General features: G+C 47.7%; 1 protein-coding gene across 6 annotated transcripts in view; it reads right to left on the reverse strand.

Annotated features, from left to right (window-relative positions):
* GRAMD1B (GRAM domain containing 1B) overlaps positions 1-22,893 on the reverse strand; it is a 232,969-nt gene that overhangs the window by 123,495 nt on the left and 86,581 nt on the right. For 5 of the 6 annotated variants that reach the window (XM_078058830.1, XM_078058832.1, XM_036081711.2 and 2 more), the window contains exon 2: positions 7,205-7,270. The exons of the other annotated variant lie outside the window; for it this stretch is intronic. In XM_078058830.1, coding sequence (XP_077914956.1) covers positions 7,205-7,270 — 66 coding nt within the window. The remainder of the gene's footprint in view (positions 1-7,204; positions 7,271-22,893) is intronic. 6 annotated transcript variants of the gene reach the window in all.

Raw genomic sequence — 22,893 nt, forward strand, 5'->3', positions numbered from 1 at the left:
CTTGACCTACACCGGTTTCTACTTCAGATTTAAAGGTACTGTGTCTCCCTATATTAAAACAAAATTTCTCCCCGGTCACCCCTGCCTTCTCCTCTAGGTATCATCTCTTCCTCCCAGGGAAACTCCTAGAATAAATTCTCCTTGTTCAATCTCTTCTTCCTCCCTTCACCTACTCCCTTCCAAAACTGCTCTGTGGTTACCAGTGACCTCCGAATTGTCACTGCAGAAGATCCTGTTTAGTGGGTGCCCTGGTGGCGCAGTTGGTTGAGCGTCTGACTCTTGGTTTTGGCTCAGGCCATGGTCTTGCGGTGGAGCCCCGCGTTGGGCTCTGTGCTCAGCGCGTAGTCTACTTCAGATTCTCTCTCCCTCTCCCTCTCATTCACTCTCTCTCTCTCAAATAAATAAATAAAATCTTTAGAAAGAAAGAAAAGATCCTGTTTAGTGCTTACCTTACCTGTCTCTTTCCTCTTTGATTCTCCCTTCTTGAGTCTGTTATTTCTGTCTCCTACTTTTCCCAGCTTCAGTGGGCAACCTTTTGCAAATTCCTTCTTCCTTTGCCTTCTGCGTACACTCTGCTGATCCTAAGACTCTTGCCTTGACTACATTCTCATTTCCAAACAAGTAATCTTAGTTCTGTCTCCTGAGCTTTAAACAGGTATAGCCAACTGGCTAGTGTATCTCTCCACCTACACGCTCGACATGTCTAAATTAAACTCACCACCACCCCTGCTCTTCAAATTCTTACCCCTTTACTCAGTGTTTTAATAATAATAATAATATAGTATTAATAACAATAGCAAACACATATAAAATACTAGCTATGTGCCAGGCACTATTCTATGCTAATTATCGTAGACACACACACACTCCTCCCAATAACTCATGAGGTATGAATTATTATTATACCCATTTTATAGATAAGGAGCCTGAGGTACAGTGGTGAAGTGGTTTGCGCAGGACCACACATCATGCGCTTGGAAGCACCATCAGAACCCAGGCAGGCACTTAACTTCTGGACTATGCCGCCTTTTATTTGCTGCCCCCTGCTAGAAAGCTTAGGTTCACCCTAGGTGCCCTCCTCACCCAGCTATAAGTAAGCTTTATCAAACCTACTTAACAAATTTCTTTAACCAGTTCCTCCTTTTCTGTCCTCACTAGTATAATTCAGAAATGCATTCAAACGGTCTTGGCTTAAATGTCACCAGGCCAGTAAGCTGCCCCTTCCCCCCCAACTCGGTGTTATCCCAAAAAGCCCTGGTCTACTGCACCACCCTTTCCCATTTTCTTTATAGCCGTTACTCCTGCTGGATGCTTTCTTATTCACTTGTTTGTTGATATCTACTTCTACCCACTACAGTGTAAGCACCACGAGAGGGGAGACAACAATTACCCTGTTTGAGGCTGCAGCCCCCAAAACCTGCAAGAGTAGTTAGCATATAGTATGTGCTCAATTAAGTCCCTGCTAAATAGGGAATGGATGGCTAAATAACTGTCAGGTTCCTTCCCTGTCTGCTTTCAACGTTAGCCCCTTAAATCCATCTCTCCCACTAGGACCAAATGACTTTTGTCCCAAGAGTCTCTGTAAGTGACCTGGGAATCCCCTTGCTCAGAATCTCTCCCTCATTTCTCCACTATAAAGAAGCCCACTGTCATGGCAGGCTTGTGGCATGATCGGCGTGATCAGGCACTGCCTATCCATGCAAAGAGGATGGCTAGCCCCTCGCTAGCCCCCCGCCACCGGCCACGATTGGCAACGACACTCAAGTATTTGAAGTCCCTGAACACGCCTGGCTTTCTCCCGCCTCCATGCTTATGTACATCTTGTTCCCTCGCCTGGGCATGCTGCCCATGTGACAGACTCCTACTCATCCTGCAGCTCTCAGCGAGGCTCAACTCCTTCCGTGGAGCCTTTCTGGATTCCTCGGCCCCCTCTTCCCTCTCCCCTGCCCTCACCCCAAGCACAGTAGCTGTGCTACTTTGGGACAAATCTGGTAACTCTGCGGAACCTCTGTTTCCCACACTCTAACATAAAGATAATAATAGCACCTATTTGACAGGGTTGTTGACAGGATTACATTTCAAAGCGTGTGTGCAAGATTCATCGCACAGGGTTAGGCACCTTAGAGACCAAATTCTTTAGTTTTATTACTTTATACGAAATTCCATGTCCGTTATCACATTCTATTATACTTGCTTACTTATAGATATGTCTCACCAGGAGACAGTAAGATGCTCAAGGGGAAATCCTATGCCTTCATCTGTTTATCCTTAGTGTCCACATCTGACATTTTACAGGCAATCGATACTCTACACGTTCTCTCTGTCTCGGCTTCTTCAAGGACAGCAGAGTATAGATCCGTTAAGAAAGAGTGAAATCTAATGACATCATCATAGCAGCTACCACTTACTAAGCACCTACTAAGAACGGGGCACTTTACACATTGGACTATCTCATTTATTCCTCCCAAGGAAAGACTTTCGCAGATGAGTAAACTGAGGTTGAGTAAAGGTGAGTAAATTGTATTTAAAGATGCAGTTAATAAGGAAGAAGGGAGTCCATCCTAAGTCTGTTTTGACTTCAAGGATTTCACTCTAGTACACCAGGGCGCCCACCAGCAGTGAGCCTCTATACATCTTTTTATTCTATTTTCTTAAAAGATTTATTTATGTAGTTTATTTAGAGAAAGAGAGAGAGTGCACACGTGTGCACACGAGCTGGAGGAGAGAGAGGGAGAGAAGCAGACTCCCCGCTGAGCATGGAGCCCAACACAGGGCTCGATCTCATGTCCCTGAGATCATGACCTGAGCTGAAACCAAGAGTCAGATGCTCAACGGACTGGGCCACCCAGGCACCCTGAGCCTCTACGCATCTTGCAGCCTGGACTCCAGCAGGCTCCCCAGTATCTTGCAGACACTTAACGAAGGTTTGGGGCACACATACCTGCATGCAGGAACGGATACGTGAACACAGGCAGCCCGGCCTTGGGGCCTGGTTACATCCCAGCCCTGCCCGGGTCTCAATCCTCCTACTACTGAAAGGCTTCCTGGTCAACCGGGACCAAGTTCTGTTGAAACTAACATTGTGTACATAAACCATCCTCAGTGAAACAGCTCCTTTTTCTACAGCTCTGGCTTTGATAGTTCCTGCCATCTCACGAAGGTATTAAATAAAGATCTGGCAACGTGAGAAACCCTGACAATTGGTCCAGTTTGGGCTGAACCTGGGAACCAGTGTCTTTTAAGCGTATCCCTGGCTTTACCTAGAAGCATGAAAATAGATTTATGTCCCATATTCAATGACGCGCAGGCACGCGGACGCACACACACACACACACACACACACACACACACACACACACACACAGAGACTTTGGAGAAGGTGGGTCTATTCTGCTTTCTACTGGAAACCTGAGGGGATTATTCCTATCTCAGAGACAGTCCTCATTTCTGATTCTCCTCCTGAAATCAACTCTTCTTTTTTTTTTTTTAAAAAGATTTTATTTATTTTATTTTGACAGAGAGAGAGACAGCGAGAGAGGGAACACAAGCAGGGGTAGTGGGAGAGGGAGAAGCAGGCTTCCCGCTGAGCAGGGAGCCCGATGTGGGACTCGATCCCAGGACCCTGGGATCATGACCTGAGCTGAAGGCAGACGCTTAACGACCGAGCCACCCAGGCGCCCCGAAATCAACTCTTCTTGATGCACACCTGCCCAGGAAATGATTGCCTCCCTGCACCCATCTATCCACCCACTGCCTGCCCCTATTATGGTCCCAAAGGCTTTCTCCTTCAGGAATCAACATTGACGTGAATGAGGAGGAAAACTGTCAGAAGCCCTTACGTTTGGATGCCATACTGAGGCATCTCCCCCTTTGCTATCTATCACATGGACATTTGTTAAACTACAATGGGGTGCTAGTTTGTCTCTAAATATTCTATCTATTCTGAACCTTGTACAAGGAAAAGAAAAATCGGTGTTCTATTTAACCAGTTGAAAGTGTACGTCATAATGAAGAATCAGAATTTTTATCTTTAAAACAGGAGAAATCGATGTTCATTTTTTTTTTCTGCCTGCTCTATGAAACCGTCCTTCACCCTATAGTTGACCATGTGGTTTGGAGAATTAGGAGCAACCACAGAAACGGGTCCATGTTACCTACCCCCTACTTGACCATTTTCAATCCATAATACCTGGCTCGAGGCCTCCCAGGGGAGTTGCGAGACTAAATGAGATCACACAGGGCCTCGCCTCCGCCAGAAATGCCACCATAACCAGCAGGGCACGCTGTCCATCAAATGGGGGCCCAGAACAAGGAGCGGGAGCCCAACCCCCACCACTGCTGACAATCTCCCCAGGGTTTGGATCTCACGCTTGCCAGGCCAGGAGAACACAGACCAACATCCAAAATGCCCCAGAGAGTCTCTTAATTGGGTAAAAACATATTAGAGGAAGGATTAGGGGCAGAGTGTAAGGGTTTGCTCTGAACTGAGGCTGGTGATTAATTAGCACTCTGGGGACCTGTTCTCTCCAGGAGAAACAACTGGATGTGGAAGAGAAAAAAGATTTCATTCAGAATGGCCATGGTGAACATGTACCAGTCCTGAGTTTCTGAGGCGTGGGGTCCGTAGGGACCACCACGGGAAGCATACTTCTGATCAGAGCTTTGTTTCCCGTACTGCCCAAGGTGAGCTGATGCAAAATTATATCCACTGTCCACCATGAAGAGTTAGGGGGCTGTCAGGGGGCCAGGGATGGGAAGGACCAGGGAAGACATCTAGAGGACTTTTCTGGGCAGAGGTTTGGACTGCAGACCTTTTGTAACATTTCATTTGGTTGAGGAAGTGGACAGAGAAGGAGCTAGAATAGAACTTATGACAACATACAATCCCAAAGAGCAAACAAAAGGCAGGGTTCTCTCTAGTTGTCAAGCAGTCCTGTCCTAGAGGCAGAACTGACTGAAGTTGCCTTGGGAAAAACATAGAGCCTACAACTCACCACCTATTCCCTCACTCCTAGGAATGCCCCCAAGCAGCTGAGAGTTGAGGAGCTGCTAGTCAGAGCTGCTAGTCGGAGAGCTGATAGACAATGACCAACTGAAGACATTATGACCAGAAATGGACAGGATGCTTTGGCAGATGTCTGATGCCCAAGCACAGGGAAGGCGGTCGTACCAAAGGAACTCCAGGGCCCCTTCTAATTTTGCGAGTATGGTGGATGAATTCCAGAAAGCACTGAAAAGGGAGTGTAGGCCACTCAAGAGACAGACGGAACTGCCATCAGATCCTAACTGATTAAGCGACTCGACAAGAATGATCAGTCTTTGCCCCGGGGGCCCTTTGCCTCCTATCTTCTCTGTTTGAATTGATGAGCTGAACTGATACTTGAGAACTGGGGCAGAACTACAGAACTTTATAATGTAAAGAGATCTGTACAAGGATTCCCGAGGCCCCACGGTCTTGCCCAGGAGGGAATCCCCTTATGACACACCATCTAGCTTTTGTTTGAACACTTCACAGAGGGGATAGTTTGTTATTTAGCAAGGCCTCTGCTGTAATCAGAGTTCTTCCTTATCCTGAGCTGAAATCCTTCTCCCTAGGACCTCTCTGCCTCTAGCTGTTTCTTAGGCTTTCAGATACTTGAAGAGTGGTGTTAGTCACCACAAACCTTCTCTTTCCCAAATTAAGCCACTTTCTCAACCATTCTTTCTGGAGTCTTAATTTATCGATATCTATTTCCAAAGAACTGGACATGATACACCACATATGGTCAAAGTAGTACAGACCAGTGAGATCTTTGTCTCTTTTTAAAGGGCAAATTCAGACTTTTTTTTTTTTTAAGATTTTATTTATTTATCTGACAGAAACAGCGAGAGCAGGAACACAAGCAGGGGAAGTGGGAGAGGGAGAAGAAGGCTCCCTGCCGAGCAGGGAGCCCGGTGTGGGGCTCGATCCCAGGACCCTGGGATCACGACCCGAGTCAAAGGCAGATGCCCAACGACTGAGCCACCCAGGCGCCCCAAATTCAGACTTTCAAAGATCATTTGGGCTGTCATATTACTGGCTCGTATTTTGCTGGTAAATAAAACCCCCAAGTTCTTTTCCACACGAAATCCCATCAAGGTAGGCTCCCTGTGGTAATCCTACATTTAAGAAACTATTCTAGGGGGTGCCTGGGTGGTGCAGTTGGTTAAGCGTCTGCCTTCAGCTCAGGTCATGATCCCAGAGTGCTGGGATCGAGCCCCGCATCCAGCTCCTTGCTCAGCGGGGAGCCTGCTTCTCCCTCTCCTGCTCCCCCTGCTTTTGTGCTCGCTCTCTAATAAATAAATACAATCTTAAAAAAAACCTAATATAGATTTATAAGTACATAATATAAATATAATAGCACCTTTCCTTTAAAAAAAATTTGTCGTTTGCACCCACTGTTCCATCCGAAATACTCAGTCCTGAGTCTGTCAACCTCAGTCTTCCCTATTCCCCCTCAGCTGAGTGTCTGCAAAAAGTCAGATAAATGATATAAAAGTACCTTCACCTTCCTCATCCAGTGTGTTGACAATAGCAGTAGACAGAGCTAGGCCAAGAGCAGAGCCCTGTGGTATGGCGACAGAGACCTCCTCTTCGTTAACATCAGCCCAGTCAGCTTCCGCGGGCACCAAGGTCTCGCCTGCCACAACAACCCCTCCAGCTATCGCACGCAGGCACTCCACAGGGCAGAGGCTACTCCCCACATCCTGAGTATTGAACTAGTCGCCCCTCGAATCCTCCAGCGAGCACTTCGGCGCCTCCTCATGCTCGCTGCCCCCTACCTATCCACCCTCATTCACCTCTGGCACCTGCAGCCCGCTCCTGTCCTGGCGCTCCTCTGTCATCCACTGTCACACGCAGTGCCAAGCCCCGCAGCTCTCCTCGGGCACCGTCCGCACCGCACGCAGCCGCTAACATGCGCCTCGAGCCACGCCCGCTCTCGGGGTTTCCCAGTATCTCTGGTTTGCCACAGACCGACTCTGCTCCTTGCCCAACACCAGAAGCCCTCAGACGCAGTCCTCTCATTTCCTGGGTGAACAGCCTGTCTTTCTGGCCAGTCTGAGCACAAGCTCCGGCAGCCTGCTGCCTCCCTCCCGTCGCCCACAGTTCTCCCCCCACTGGTGCTAGAAGGGCGGTCGTACCCACACATTTCTCCCCAGCCCCTCCCTCCTCACTTGGCCTTACCTTTCTTCCCGCGCTCGAGGACTCAGGAACCTGCTTGAATCATCGTCGTGGCTGCTCTGTTGGCTACTGAAGACAAGACACAGGATGCGAACCGTTACCTTCTTTCTCGACACCAGGGGAGGTCATCGAGACAAAAAAACCCGGTTACAAAATTTCAAAGATACAAGTTCCCCCGTGTGACTTTATACAGGGTGTATTGACAGGCAAGGGACATGAGAAATGACACAAATTTGGTGCAAACTCCACCCATCACACCTGAGGCACAGGAGGGAGATCTTGACCTGTTGCCTGATTCTTCCTTGCCTACAAAGTCTCAGTGAGCGGATGCCTCCAGCACTTTCTATACTCGGGCCTCTTAATCTGTAGGGCAGGATAACAATCCCATTCTTCTTCAACCTCCCTGGAGACTCTCAAGAGGCAGGTAGACTGGGAGGGAGGGGAGAATTCCAGCAGGGAAAAGGCTTGATGGGGGCAGAGGTCACCTGGCCTGCTTCTCTGCCTCCCGGGAAGGCAGAGGAGGGTGAGGATGAAGGAGGGGTAAGAAGGTAAGTCCCTCCACTCCTGAATGCCCTGCAGGCAAGCTGATTCTAGGCCTTCAGTTCACAGAGCTCTGCTCTTTAAAATGCTTTCATGGAAGTTATGTGGAATTCACCCCTCTTTCATCTTACTTGAGAGGAAGAAAAGCTTTTTGCTCAGGCACCTTATGACGCTAACTGAACATATGAACATATCATTTTTACTGTTATTCATTAACTAATCCAACCATCTGATAAGAAGTCAATAAACTCTGGCCGCCCCCCTCCCCACCAGGCCAAATCTGAAGCTGCCCATTGTTTCTTTGTACAGCCCTTTGAGAATGCTGTTTGCTTTTTGAAATGGTTGGGTGCGGCGGGGGGCGGGGGGGGCAGTCAAAACAAGAATAACATCTCATGACACATGAGAAGTGTATGAAATTCAAACTTCAGAGTCATGAATAAAGTTTTATTGGAACACGGCCACACCCGCTCATTTACATATTATCTGTGGTGGCCCTGTCTCTGCAACGGCAGAACCAATAGTTAAGGCAGAGCTGAAGAAGCAAAGCCTCAAATATTTATTTATCTGGCCCCTTACAGAAAAAGTTAGCAAACCCCTGCTTTGCAGAGTCTATTAATCATAAATTCCTATTACCCTAAATGTCACTATAACCCAGGCTCCAGTATAACCCAGTTGTTTCCTTGTTCTGATGGATTGTTCAGCACAAAAGAATTCACTGATCTCCACAGAGTGTATTCCTCAGACGAGACCCCGGGTAGGCTGAAACTCTACACCATCTGGTAGGATAAGAGCTTGCTCCCGTGCCTGTACGCTCTCCCCCAAAGCGGCCCTTGACTTTTTGTGGTCCACAGTTACAACCATGCTCTTAGGCTCTGTTCTTTCACAAAGAAATAAATGAACTTAGAAGCAATTTGTATCAAATCTTCAAACACATACATACACCGGAAATCAGAAGAGCACCAAACACAGACAGCCTCCAGTTGCCTGGCAGAACCGAAGTGTGTACACAGGTCCTTTCTCTTTCCTTTACTCTATGCGGAGCACTTTTTTTGCTTCTTGTCCCCCGTGGAGCGGTTCCTCCCCCTATCCCCCCCCCCCCCCTTCGCGAGGTCTCAAAGACTTGCCTATTAAAAACTCCTTCTCACAAAATTGTGCTATGGTGTTGTTGACCTGTGGGATTTCTTACACCGGGACTGACTTGTTATAATGCATCAGGCCCCGAGTCTCCTACGGAACCTGGGATACGTGTCGTACTAGGGGCAGGCCACCCACAGCTGACTGGAGCTCAAATTCCAAAGCAGACCTGGTGAGCATTACGGTCTATACCACCGGCTGCACGCGTGAGGCGAACTGAAGGGGAAAGGGGTCTGGAGCCTAGTGTTTTTACCCTAACAGCCAATGGCACTCAACCAACCCAGAGGACCATGATCAGCATTACAGCCTCTTCAAAGAAGAGACTTGGCTTGAATCCATTTCATCTGGTTCCTCCTTCTCACCCTACCCTCTCTCTGGCCATCAAAACTTAAAGTTAAGTGAATCAAGGGGCTCTCAGAATTAAATGACGATGTACCAGGGTTTCAGAAAAATAATTCTGAGCTGCTATTAGCAAGCTGTCCCACTAGGTGGCACTGCTGACTTCCAAACCAGAACCGAAGCCATCCCGCACTTCCGAAACCCAAACTAGAACCAACCCTCTGGTGCCCCCTTTTGGCCTTCCCATCGCTCAGGAAGCAGTTCAGATGGTAGAGATGAAAGAGCCAATATATCACCTTCAAACGGTTTACTGGTTCTAAATAACCAAGAAACATCAACCTGCATGCACTTGACAAATACTTATGTAATGCTTTCCGTGGGCACATATGCCAACAAGAGGCAGCATCAGGCAACAATTAAGTCTAGACTCTGGAATATGCGGTCTGGGATTGAATCTGAGCTCCTCTGCTCCCTAGGTATCTGACCCTGAGTAAATGATTTAACATCATTTTCCTTACCTACAAAATGGGAGGTACATGTTCATGATAGTTCTTACTTTATAAAGCTGTTGCAAAGATTAAAGAATGAACATATGTGAAGTATGCAGAACAGTGCCTGGCGCCTATGAGCTGCTGTGTGTAATTGCCATTATTATTATTATTATTATGTGTAAGGCATCGTTTTGTGGGTCATGGACCATAAAGACATGAATCAGGGAAGGACTGTAAATCCTGTGTTTACAATCTGGAAAGGAAGAGTCAATGTACTTAACATTTAAAAGTAGAAAATCAGGGGTGCCTGGGTGGCTCAGTTAAGCGTCTGCCTTCGGCTCAGGTCATGATCCCAGGGTCCTGGGATCGAGCCCGGCATTGGGCTCCCTGCTGAACGGGGAGTCTGCTTCTCCCTCTCCCTCTGCCCCTGCTCATGAGCACTCACGCGCTCTCTCTCACTCACTCGCTCTCATTCACAAACTCTTTATTTCAAATAAAATCTTTAAAAAAAAAAAAAAAGGAAAGACATTCTATTGTAGCTCCATTTACCAAACACTTATCACGTACCAGGCACTGAGCTAGGAGACAGGGACATAAAGGAGGCCCAGAGAAGGCACAAGTATTCACCACCCCAGCGGTGAAGCAACCCCAGGACAGACGAGGTGCAGGGGGCAGACACTCCTGTTGGGGGCGTGCAGGGAACACGCCAGAAAGGTGAACACAGAACAAGAGGGACTGCACAGGAATCCCTGGTGGCAACAGCCCTAGGGTGCACAGGACCTCCCTTGGTCCCCTCTCCTCCCATTTTGGAACCTGATTTTCAACTGTCTTAAATAAGCGAGATGGCCGCCCAAGCCACTCCTCCACTCAATCCCCATGAAATAGCGTTGTTGAGCAGAATTTCCAGAGACGGAGAGCTTGGCTCACCCTCTCACATCAACTCTTTCAACTCTTCTCTTAAATGAGCCTTTTTAAATGATGCAGGCCACCTGGGCAGCTCGTCCTGCTCCCTAAATGAATCCACCAGTCTTCTGAGGTCGTGAAAAAAGCAACCAGCAGACTAGGGTTTCATGGATATGCCAGAAGGTCAAGGGCCACATCCCCAACCACTCCGTTTTCGTGAAGGCCTTGGTGGCCCTCGGGTGTCCACTCTGGGCTCTCGGGCCTCAAGTCAAGAAGAACTTGGAGGAAGTCCAGCAGAGGGCACTAACAGATAAAAATGTCTGTTCGAAAAACATTTTTTAAAAAAAAACTACTCTGAGCAAGGATTTGGATCTGGGCACTAGATGATTCAAAGTCCACTGAACACCTCAAGGAAGGGAATTTGTATAGGTAACTGCTTGCTGCTCCCCCCCAAGGCAGCTAAAGAAGTAAATCCCTCCTACTGTAAATTCAAGCTTCAGATAAAAATCACTGTATAAATTAAATTTTGAAACACTAGAGTGTGTTACTAAATAAGGTGGGGAAGCAGCTTCTTTCAATTCCAGAATATTCGTGAGGGAAACCAGCTGAAGCAGATCAGATCTGTAATCCTGGTTTTATTCTCCACCAGCAAACTAGTGCTGGGAACTCATCCTCAAAGGTCATATTAAACCAGTAACACTGGCACAAGCTGGGAAAAATACGTTTGTCATCTGAGCCAAAGCATACCTTGGAAGACAGATAATCATAGACTATGACCAGGAAGCTCCACGGTGCAGGCTGGTGAATTCCCATGATTCCCCTGAGCTCCTTTCCTCCCTCCCCCAACCCGGGACACTTGCAGAGAGTACAGGCTGAACCCACAAGCCACCAGGAAGGTGTCCTTTTGTCCTCTGGAAAGGACAGCTTCCCTGCTAGGGAGAGCCTGCATTTGGTACTCTTCCTGAGTGGGTGCTTCATATGTGGAAACAACTCTTTCTCTCCCAGACAACATTAAAGGGGTCATGGCCTCCTAACCCCCGCGTGAGGGTGGGGGTGGTGGGTGTTGAGCAATTCAGAGGATTCCAAGCAGGTATGGGGATGGGCAAGCTGTTATTTCTAGAACCTATGGAAACCATCCATTTACCCACACTACGGCTGTGCAGACTATTTATCGAATTTCTTTGCTTTTGGTTGTCACCAGAGCAATCTAGAGTGTTATCTTATGCTAACTGGAAGCTTCAAAACACTCTGAGTGGCTTTGATTGATAGAGGTCTTTGATTGATAAAAATGGGGAAATAAATTATTTTAGGCAGTGGATGCAGCAGAAATGGCACAACACAGACCAACCTGGATGTGGCCTGGCTTTGTTTCTCATCGGCCCTCTACTTTGGCCAAGTCCCTTACCCTCTTACCCCCACCCCAAAATTATAGACCGGTGCTGAAGATTGAGTTGCGAGTAATCCAAACACAGTATCTGAGTTCAGGATTTAGAGTCAGGACGACACAAGTTCTAGTCTGGACTCTGCCACTTAGGGGGATGATATTGGGTAAATTAACTTTTCTCAGTGTCAGCCATGGGTCTACCACATACCTTAAATGATTGCACTGAGGATTAGAAACAGTAGAAATCCTCTACAGAAAGTGTCCAGAGCAGTAGCTGAGCTTGGCTGGGTTTACCATCAAAGGCGGACATCAATTGTATTCAATATTCAGTGAGTTTGGCAGATAAATATTTTGAAACGTCCAATGCATGGGAGGAAGAGAAGAGACACTTAGGGTAGTTTTGAGAGCCACTGACCTGAAAAGCAGGGTCACTGACGAAAGAGAAGAAGGCTGCGTGTCCATGAATTATAGCCACCTGTGAGATGGCTCTGGCATTTACCATTTTAGTGTTAAAAGGAGGAAAGGTATACAGGGGAAGACAGGCAGGTGGCAAAAGCAGCCGAGAACGCAGGAGAACAGTTTGTCATCTGGCAAATGAGTATGGGAAAGTCTAATAATAGAAAATAAGTAAACAGATGCGATTTGGGGCACGGCCAATGGCGGCCAGCTTCTTACACAACATACCTGAACAGTCTCAAATACTACTTAGAAAGTAACACTCTCCGGGTGAAGATGGATCATTTGTCTACACAGTTAGCAGGACGGCATCCGTGTAATGGCCCCCTTGGAAACCTCCAGCAGGGTGGGTAGCCGGTCAAAGATTCAGGGATTTGGAATTTAGCTAAACATCTTTTAACTCGTTACCACACACGGATCCTTCTCTACTGAAGAGTTCTTTCGCCTCTACACGTGCCCCTGGTTGTCTTCAAATGTACAAAAAAAGAAGAAAGCTCTCCCTCAATCCCTTTATTTTTCCTTCCCTTCCTCCAGGGCCGTATTTTATTGAAAGAATACCCGACTTGGTGCATGCCAAACTTTCATCAAAGCTGCATCAGGTAAACTGGGAGCTTCGATATGCAGATTCTCCTCGGCCCTTCCCCAAACTTGCCAAGTCAGAGTCTAAACATGTCCAGGAATGTGTATTTTGTATTTTTTTAAGTTTATTTTTATTTATTTAAGTAACCTCTACACCCAACGTGGGGCTCGAATTCATGACCCCGAAATCAAGAGCTGCATGCGCTTCCAACTGAGCCAGCCGCGTGCCTGCAGGAATGTGTACTTTTTAAAAGCTTCCCAGGGATGCTGGTGGGCAACCAGGAATGAGACCCACTGGACTCCACACTCACAGCCTCTACTTCCTCACTGACTTGTGAATTAGTCCACTGCAATCTGAACGGCATCCTCACCCCTCTTCGCTTTCATCCACCAGGACCTCCGTTACTGAGAGGTCAAGGACAGCGGTCGTGTCCTAATCTTATCTGACCACCCAGGCAGGTCTGACGTGGATGATTATTCCCATTCTCCAAACCTCACCCTTTCTGCCTTCTATGGCACCACCCTCTCCTGGTTCTCGGGTTTTGCCCTGCTTTTGTTTTTCTCTTCTTTCTTTCTGAGGAAGCTTCATGGGCTCTTCTGTTCAACCACTCATTTAATAAATTACCAAATACCCACTATGTACCAGGCATTGGGAATCCCATACCGAGTACAGAGTAGTAAACAAAGCAGATGAGCTTTCCATTCTCAAGTTTACATTCTGTTGGGTTCCTTCCTCTTCCCGCTTCATGCCTGGGGAACCCGAGTTTCGTGAACGTCTAATTATCAAAATACTGCGCAATAATATTATATATTCATAGGAGATGATTTATAAACTCTCCCCGGATTCTCAGATAGGCCTGTGACCCATAGAAGAATCCACAGCAGCATGTCTCTGGGGAATCCTACCCACACCCGAGCCCTCAGTTACGATGGATATACTGATGCCCCCCAAAGACAGCAGGGCAGGGGACTGCGCTGTCACTAGTCATAGGTGGCTATTTAAATTTAAATCAACTAAAAATTGGGTTCCTTAGTCATACTAGTTATAATTCAAGTACTCAATAACTACACGTGGCCACTTGCTTCTGTATTAGACAGTGCAGACACAGAACACGCCCATCACTGCAGAAAGCTTTACTGGACGGCACAGAGGTTTCCAGAGCAAACTCATCCGAGTCACTCAGAGCAGCCTACTTCCCTCTCCCTACGTTCCTGTCACCTCACCAGTTAAGTTGTAAGTAACTCCAGACAACTGTTTTGAGGATTGAGCAAGTTAACTAATATATAAGGCACTTATTAGAAGGCTGGGCAAATAGTAAGCCCCCGAGAAAGGTTAGTAATACTATCATACGTTTGCATTGGTACTGAACTCTCTGGAATCTCAAACTGAACACAGCCAATCCTGAATTCACCATCTTTTTTTCCCTCTCCTGGCACCCCACAAGTAAGGATTCATTCAAGCTTAGTGTTAAGAAAAAAAAAAAAAAAACCCCACAGGTCCAAAACGACGTCACTTAAACCACGTTCCAACCTCCCCTGGAAATGGGAGTCTTAGCTGCTCAGTCAGGAATTCTCCAGGCGGCACCAATGAGGTCATCTGCCACCAGGACCTCTCCATCCCCCAAATCTGCATAAGACCCCCTCCCCTTTCCCCTCAGGGAAGGTGGCCCTGCCTCAAACACTCCTTTCTTTGCTTTTGCTAATGATTTCTCACCCCGCCCTCCTTCCTCTAGGAAACCTTTCATTTTGTTTTGTTTTGTTTTGTTTTTAAGATTTTTATTTATTTATTTGACAGAGAGAGACAGCGAGAGCAGGAACACAAGCAGTGGGGGTGGAAGAGGGAGAAGCAGGCTTCCCGCTGAGCAGGGAGCCCGCCCAATGCGGGGGCTCATTCCCAGGACCCTGGGATCATGACCTGAGCCGAAGGCAGACACTCAACGACTGAGCCACCCCGGCGACCCGAAACCTTTCATTTTGTACAAATCCTCAGAACTCCGCTCTACTTGCTCCATAGAAGCTGCTGGATTCAGGCCTGGACTCATAAAGCCAAGGAGATGTCCAAGTTCCAGCTGATGTTGTCTAGTACATACACCGCCGAAGCAAGCGCTCGGTCGATGTTTAACATGAGAGGCACCTTCACATCAATCTCCTGGCAAGTGCTGCACATTCTACCTCCTGATACCCTGCCAGTCCGCCCTGGTCTCCATTCATCACTCCTCCGGCCACTGCCCAAGGTCAGGCTCTCATCACTTCTCATGGGGATTACTTTAATAGGCTCCTAACTGCTTTTCCTGTTGCCAGTCTGGCCCGGCTCCAGTCTGTCCTGGACACTGATGGTCTTCCTGAAATGCAGACTAGATCGTGTCTCTTCTGTAGGCTTAAAAGTCCTGTAGACTTCCCATCATTTCAGAACCAAGTTCGAACTCCTTCCTTTAGTAATAAAGACCCTAATAAGCTGTCTGCTGTCTGCCTTGCAGCTCCCACATGGTCCACGCCCACTCGAGCGATCCCACCTGTCCCTGGCTCGGACAGGTGCCTCTCCGGGCCTGGTGTATCCTTTCCTGCACTCCCTTCTTTGCTTCACTCATCCCCATCCGGGATTAAGCCTGAGGGTTCGAGCTTCAGACTGCCAGCATGCCAATCTTAACTCCTCTACCTACTCAGTTTCAACCTCTATAAAATGGGGATGACAACGGTATCTTCTTCAATGGGGCGTTGTGAACATTAATACCCACAATTACTTAGAAAGGGATCTGGCGTTGGGCTACTCAATATTATAGCTATTATGATCCTCTGAAAGCAGCACCTTCTCAGGGAAATCTTCTTTGGCCACCACGGCCCACACATCACCCTACCCTTTATCACAAAAACTAGCACACTCCGTGGGATCAAGTAATTAAGGATTCAATTCCCTATACCTTCTGCCACACTGTCACTTAAGACCAAAGGTCCTATCTTCTGTTTTCATTTCCACTGAACACTCCTGCCACTCCAGAAAGATCTTCTGCTGAGCAAGTACTCTCAAATCTGCACAGATTACACTCTGTCCCCAGACTACCACACACCTCCAGATGTTCACCAACATGTTCTAAATGCCTGTGTTGAAAGCACCCTAGGCCCTATTCAGTGTGTAAACTATGGTCTGTGACCTCAAGGAATTTCCAACGGAATTTGTTTCAGGCATTGGTGATCTAGAGATGCCAATTTGAATTAGACGTGTATGAACCTTCCAAAGAAAGCAGCTCCTGTGAATTAAACCTTCCTGATGCCAGCTCTCCTCTGCCCCACCCCCCGCCAATGTCAGGCTCCAGCTCTCAGTGACCCAACATCATGAAGATGCACTTCATGCCTGACAGAGCCTTTCCATCCGAGGGTGGGCAGGAAAGAATGTAGTTCTCCAATTAGACAGTAGGAGTAAAAAGTCAATAGGAAAACATTTTGAAGCTCCAGGCTACAACTTTTTTGTTTGTTTCTTTCTTTCTGAATTGCCTATGGGTTTCAATCAAATGTTCATGCCAGTCCTTGGCTCTCGTGAATACAGATAATCAAGCGTTGGCTGGGGAAAAAAATCATTTTCTCTAATGCCCTGTTCTGAGATATTTTCAAGTACAAAGGTCAATAAAATTCCAAACCTTTCACTACACACAATTAAAATAATTACACTTACCCCATTATATTCCTCAAATGGCTTCTGAAGAAAGGGGGCAAGAGAACTTGTGTCAGTTTAAATAGTCTTCCGTCACTCTTAAAGAACACATCACTTTTCTCTAGTTCCCACACCCTAGTACTTCCTTGGCCTCAAGCACTACTTTGCTTCACAGCAAAATCTTAGGCCCTCTTAAGAGAATACAAACAAATTAACCAGGTCACTTAGTGGTAAACCTTTAATCAGTAGTAATGTGACCAACCAAGATGCTTCCCAGAACTTGCAGACAACTGTCAAGACCCTGGGCAGGGGAGTCTCATAGGCCAGCCTGCCCCACCCTCTCAGCTCCCTGTGCCACCTCCCTGCCTTTAGGACATCCTTTGCTTCCCAATCCAGAGCCTTCATACTGGAGAACAAAGTAGGAACAGTTCTCAACCCAACGCAAGCCAGAAGTCATTCTGTCCACAGATAACCCCAAAACCTTATTTAAAAAAAAAATTTTTAGTAGGGCACCTGAGTGGCTCAGTCAGTTAAGTGTCTGCTTTCAGCTCAGGTTATGATCCCGGGGTCCTGGGATCGAGTCCTTCCTCTGGCTCCTTGCTCAGCGGGGAGTCTGCTTCTCCTAGGGCCCCTTCCCCCTGCTTGTGCGTGTGTGCACATGCTCTCTCTCTCTCTCTCTCTCTCTCTCTCGTGTGCGCGCAAAAATAAATAGATAAATTTTTAGTAGTCTTCTACACCCAACGTGGAGCTCCAGCTCACGACCCTGGTATCAAGAGTCGCATGCTCTACTGAATGAGCTACCCAGGCAATCCCCCAAAACCTTCTTTTTGACAATCATCTTGATCCTGATTCCTTTGTCTAAACTGTTCAAAATAAGGAGTTAAAGTCCCTTCTCCCTTGATTTCCTCTCACAGGGGCAAGTCCAGAGATATTCCCAGGACACGCAGAGAGCGCCACACCAAGAACCTTTACCAAATCCACAACTATCATGTTTTGGAAGATAGCTTTCTGATATCTAACTAAAGGCTGTCTCCTAGTTAATTTGTGTATTTTTTTTTTTTAGAGAAAAAAGAGAGAGAGAGAGAGAGCAAGCATGCTCAAGGAGGGGGGTGGGAGGAGCAGAGGGAGAGAGAATATCAAGCAGATTCCACAATGAGCACGGAGCCCGACATGGGGCTCGATCTCACAACCCTGAGATCATGACCTGAGCCGAAATCAAGAGTCAGACACCTAACTGACTGAGCCACCCAGGCACCTGTGTGTGTGTGTGTGTGTGTGTGTGTGTGTTTTAATCAAAGGTACATACATAACTACCATTCAGAACCTCAGTTCAGCATCTAATGACAGGTCTCAAACTCTCCTCAGTCACTCTTAACCTAAAACACTCTAAACAATGTTTTAGATTCTCTTATTACAAAAACATGCTATGTGGCTTCTATCAGACTTTCAGAAATACTGGAAACACGTAGAGGAACCCCTCCCTCCAAGAAACCACTGACTTCAGTCATCAATACACAAACTGCTGTTTGCTTGACCTCTTCTTGGTTTCCCTTCTACCAATCTCCGAAAAGTTGTTGCTAGAGTTCTGCCCACCTTCTCTTCTCTACACATTCTTCCCCAACAATCTCACCCGAATCCATGCCTTCAACAACCCACCTGTTGTCCCAAACCTGACTGTTCTACCAAGCACTAGGTTCCCTGATTCCAAACGCATGTAAGACATCACCAAAACCCTGCCTCCCTAGAGGCCTCTCAGACAGCATATCCAAAACTACCCCTGCTCTCCTCCCCACTCTCACTTCTCCCACCAAGTAACTCTTACCTGCCTTCCTTAGCTCACCTACCTGCATCTCCGTCCATCCACCCAGTTGTCCAAACAAGGAAACTCAGACTCAGCTTTGGCAGAGTTCCTTCTCCTCTAGTCCCCACCTCCAGTCGGCCACTGAGTTCTGCTGCTCTTACCTCGAACTCATCTTTCATACCCGTCCCACCTCTCTTTCTCTACTGTCCTGGCCCTGGACCAACGACCAGTACCAGACTGACTGTGTAAGAATCGCCTGGCAACTTTATTTTAAAGATAGGTTCCCACCGCATCGCTTTCCCTGGATTCTGATGCACAGGGTCTGGGCTGGGGCCTGAAGGATTTTTAACACATGTCCCAGGTATACAAACTACCAAAGTCCCTACCCTATTGAAATGGCCCCTAGAGGCACCTGGGTGGCTCAGTGGGTTAAGTGTCCAACTCTTGATTTCAGCTCAGGTCATGATCTCAGGGTCATGATCTCAGGGTTGTGAGATCAAGCCCCATGTTGGGCTCGGCGCTGGGCATGGGGGCTGCTTAAGATTCTCCCTCCCTCTCCCTCTTCCCCAACCCACTCCCCACCCCACCCCCACACACGCTCTCTCTTAAAATAAATACATAAATAAATTTCTGAAACAGCCCCTTGACTGAGCTGATAGGTGTTTAACCATCAGCTTCAGGGAGGAGGAAACAGATGTGCATCATTTGCCGATTTCTGTGGTGTAAATACTCCCAGTTCGTCAGTTTCAAGCTAACATCACAGCCGGGTAGCTCTGCACACAAGTGGTTGACGCAAGCCAGCCCCAGCACATGGAAATGCCCAGACCAGCCAGTGTCTCTTTCTAAAACAGGTCTAAATGCCCCTCTTCCCAGGTTAAAATCCTTTGGAGTTTGCCTCTCATGCCCTACAATACAGTCCGAGGTGCTTTGCCTCACATGGGCCTTATAACAGGAAACCTGTTTCCTCTTCCCAACTTCTCAACTTCCCCTACAGAAAGTTCTGCCTAAGCCCCACATGTTGGGCTTACGTAGAATCGTAGAATCGCTTGTGTTTCCCCCAAAGAAACCATGCACACTCATTCCTCCGAACTTTGTTCATGCTGTCCCTTCTGTTCTTCTACATGACCTCACGCATCCGTAACTGCATTTCCCCCTTGGCCCACTGAGCCCCCATAGCACACAGAAACCTGGCTGCCCCTTCCCTCTGACATAGTCAAGGCCTACTTCATTCATTTTTTTTTTTCCTCCTGCACCCAGAGCTCTATGCTCTTTGAGCCACAGAGTTCTGACGAATCCAAGCCTGAGCATGGTGCCTTGGGGATCACCTGTTGGCCACCTGAGGGAAAAAAACCTCCTTTAGGGCAAACACTGGCTACTTTTTTCAGTGTATTCAAGAGACTGCATTCTAATATGTCATATTTAATAGTAACAGTAAAGATCCGCATTTAAGCAGTGTTTTCCAGTCTACAAAGTGCTTCCCTGCACATTCTCCCATCTGATCTTTCCAACCTTGTAAAGTAGGTAAGAATACATGTACTCTGATCCCCGTTTTTTAAAAAAATTTTTTTAATGTGGGAAATTATTTTTTTTAATATTCTATTTATTTTATTTGACAGAGAGAGAGAGACAGCGAGAGAGGGAACACAAGCAGGGGGAGTGGGAGAGGGAAGCAGGCTTCCCATGCCGAGCAGGGAGCCTGATGCGGGGCTCGATCCCAGGACCCTGGGATCATGACCTGAGCCGAAGGCAGACGCTTAACGACTGAGCCACCCAGGCGCCCCCTGATCCCTGTTTTAAAGATGAAGAAAATAAGGGCTTACAGGGGTACATGACCTGTCAAAGAGCAAACCGGTGGTAAGCCAAGGATAAAAGGGTTTTAAGTACAGGTGTTCTGGCCCTGAATTCCCCGTTCTATCACCTCAAGTACAGGCCAACAGCGGGCCAGGGCATTCCCTTAAAGCTGGGAAGGGGTGGGTGGCAGGAACCACCGACCTCAGGGATGAGAGTGAGGGAGATCTGAATTTCGGGCAGGGCAGGGAGCCTGGGAGGAGTGGGGGTGTTCATCCTGCTGCAGTTGCCAACTGTCTCTGCAGGAGGCAGCCCTTGGTAGCAAAGCAAGAGCATCTGGGAAGTCCAATGCAGCAAAAATATTGCGAGGAGAAATGACAAGAGAAGAGTATGATGTATAGGGTTATGTACACTACGGGGCACACATGAAACTTAATATAACATTGTGTGTCAAAAAGATTTAAAAAATTAAATTAATTTAAAGAAAATTAATTAAAAATAAAGAGGTGACCCGAGTTTGCCCTGACCAGTCAACAGGTGCTGATGTGAAGTGGGACAGTTCGCCGGGTAATGCCACCCGCCATGAGGTCGGAAGGCCACAAGTGAAACCACAGAAATAAACAAGTTCTTGAACAACTTATGCCGAAGAGCAGAGCTGTCTCGACAACAACCAGCAGCTGAAAAAAAGGCCACAGGGAAGCCAAACGAGACAGAGTGATGTGTCCAGGGACAGGGGAGGGCTTCCCCGAGCTAGAGCCAGGCCTGGGAAGACTTCTAGGAGGCCTGGGAAGGGTTGGTCTGAAGCCCAGGGGAACAGAGAGGCCAGTGCCATTCCCTGGAGGCATCAGGGCAGGACTGGGGAGGGCTGGGCCGGGCCAAGAGCAGGAGTGCTGGTGCCCCAAGGGCCTCTCCACAGAAATAAGTTTAGGAAGCCATCCTGGTGGCCCGTGCCAACTTGGGTGTACCTCCAGCTGAAGCAGAAGTAGCCTGATGTAGGAGCCAACCTGGAATAGCTTGGGGCACCTGATTCCCCAGAAACCGCTAGTGAACTCCTGTAGGAGCATTTTAGAAGCCCAAGAAAAAGTGGCAGGAGTCTATGTTACTTCTTTAAAGACCAAGCCCAATTAAGAATAAATACGTTTTCAAGATGTTTTATGACTACAGCTTCCCAACTGGTAGCTGATTTTGTCACCACCTGTTTCCCTCTAGTTAACCAAAATCAAACCCCTTAAGCTGAAAGTGTAGGAGTGCTGGAGGTAACAAAGTAAGGAAGATATAGAAAGCCTTGTGTTGGGGCGCCTGGGTGGCTCAGTCAGTTAAGCATCTGCCTTCGGCTCCGGTCATGATCCCAGGATCCTGTGCGGCAGGTTCCCTGCTCAGTGGGGAGTCTGCTTCTCCCTCTCCCTCTGCCACTCTCCCCTGCTCATGAGCACTCTCTCTCTCTCAAATAAAATCTTTTATTCTTTTAAAGATTTTACTTACTTATTTGACGGAGAGAGAGAACGCACACAAGTGATGAAGAACAATTGGAAGAAAGGCAGGTGGGGTCAAGGAGCGCCCCCCCCCCCCAAGAGGAAACCATCCTTGAAAGGATTTTACACCCACCCTGGAAAGAGCCCTCCACCCTTTTCCACGTGATAAGTAGATGAAAAAGCCTGATTGAATGACTGGCGCAGGGAGGGTTAATCAGATTAAAACAACCAGCCTACAAGCCCATAAAAACCCCTAGATTTAGAAACTCCAGTGGCAACCCCCTGGGGTCCCCTCCCTCCTCGGGAGTTTTGTAGATCACTTTGCTATTGCTCAATAAACTTTGCTTTGCTGTCCACCACTCTGTCTGGTCTACCTCTTCATTCTTTGAAGCGGAGTAACCATGAATCACGGGCACCAACGGAGAAAAAAATCCTACAACAAAAGTAGGCAGAGGGGAGGCAGAGGGAGAAGGAGAAGCAGGCTCCCCGCTGAGCAGAGAGCCGGAGAGCCCAATGCGGGGCTCAATCCCAGGACCCTGGCTCAGGACCTGAGCATAAGGCAGACGCTTAACCAACTGAGCCACCCAGGTGCCCCTCAAATAAAATCTTTAAAAAAAAAAAGAAAAAAAAAAAGAAAAAGAAAGCCTTCTGTCCTGCCCCAAAAAGCCAAGGGCGGAGGCGGGGAGGGGAGGGGGTTGATGCATCTGGAAAGCAGAAGGAATTGTGTCCTAAAGGGCAAACGACACATGGGGGGAGGGGGTGCTGACTCAGAAATTCTATCGCAGACAAACTGCCAGATACATGGAGGGCCCATGCAGATCAAGGACAGACTGCAGGCTGTGTTGTGTCCCAGAAAGAGTCCTTTCAGCTTCCCTACCTCCCCTTTCCCTGCCCCACGCCTAGCCCCATCCCCCATTCAACTTCATTTGCCCTTCGCCTCTGGGAAAAACTGGTTTATGGTAAAACCCTTATCTTGGTTTTTTCCAATCAGAAGAAATAACAAACAGTCCTAACCAAGAACTCTGGTCATTTAGCACTCCCAGAGAGCCCCTCAGGGGCCTGGGGAAGAAACAGCACTGACCGGACCTGGAGTCAGGACATGTGAGTTAATAGCTCAGAACGGTATCTTCCGCACAGAGCACTTGGACAACTTTCTGAT

Source organism: Halichoerus grypus, chromosome 11 (genome assembly GCF_964656455.1).
Source record: "Halichoerus grypus chromosome 11, mHalGry1.hap1.1, whole genome shotgun sequence".
In the NCBI taxonomy this organism is placed as follows: Eukaryota; Metazoa; Chordata; class Mammalia; order Carnivora; family Phocidae; genus Halichoerus; species Halichoerus grypus.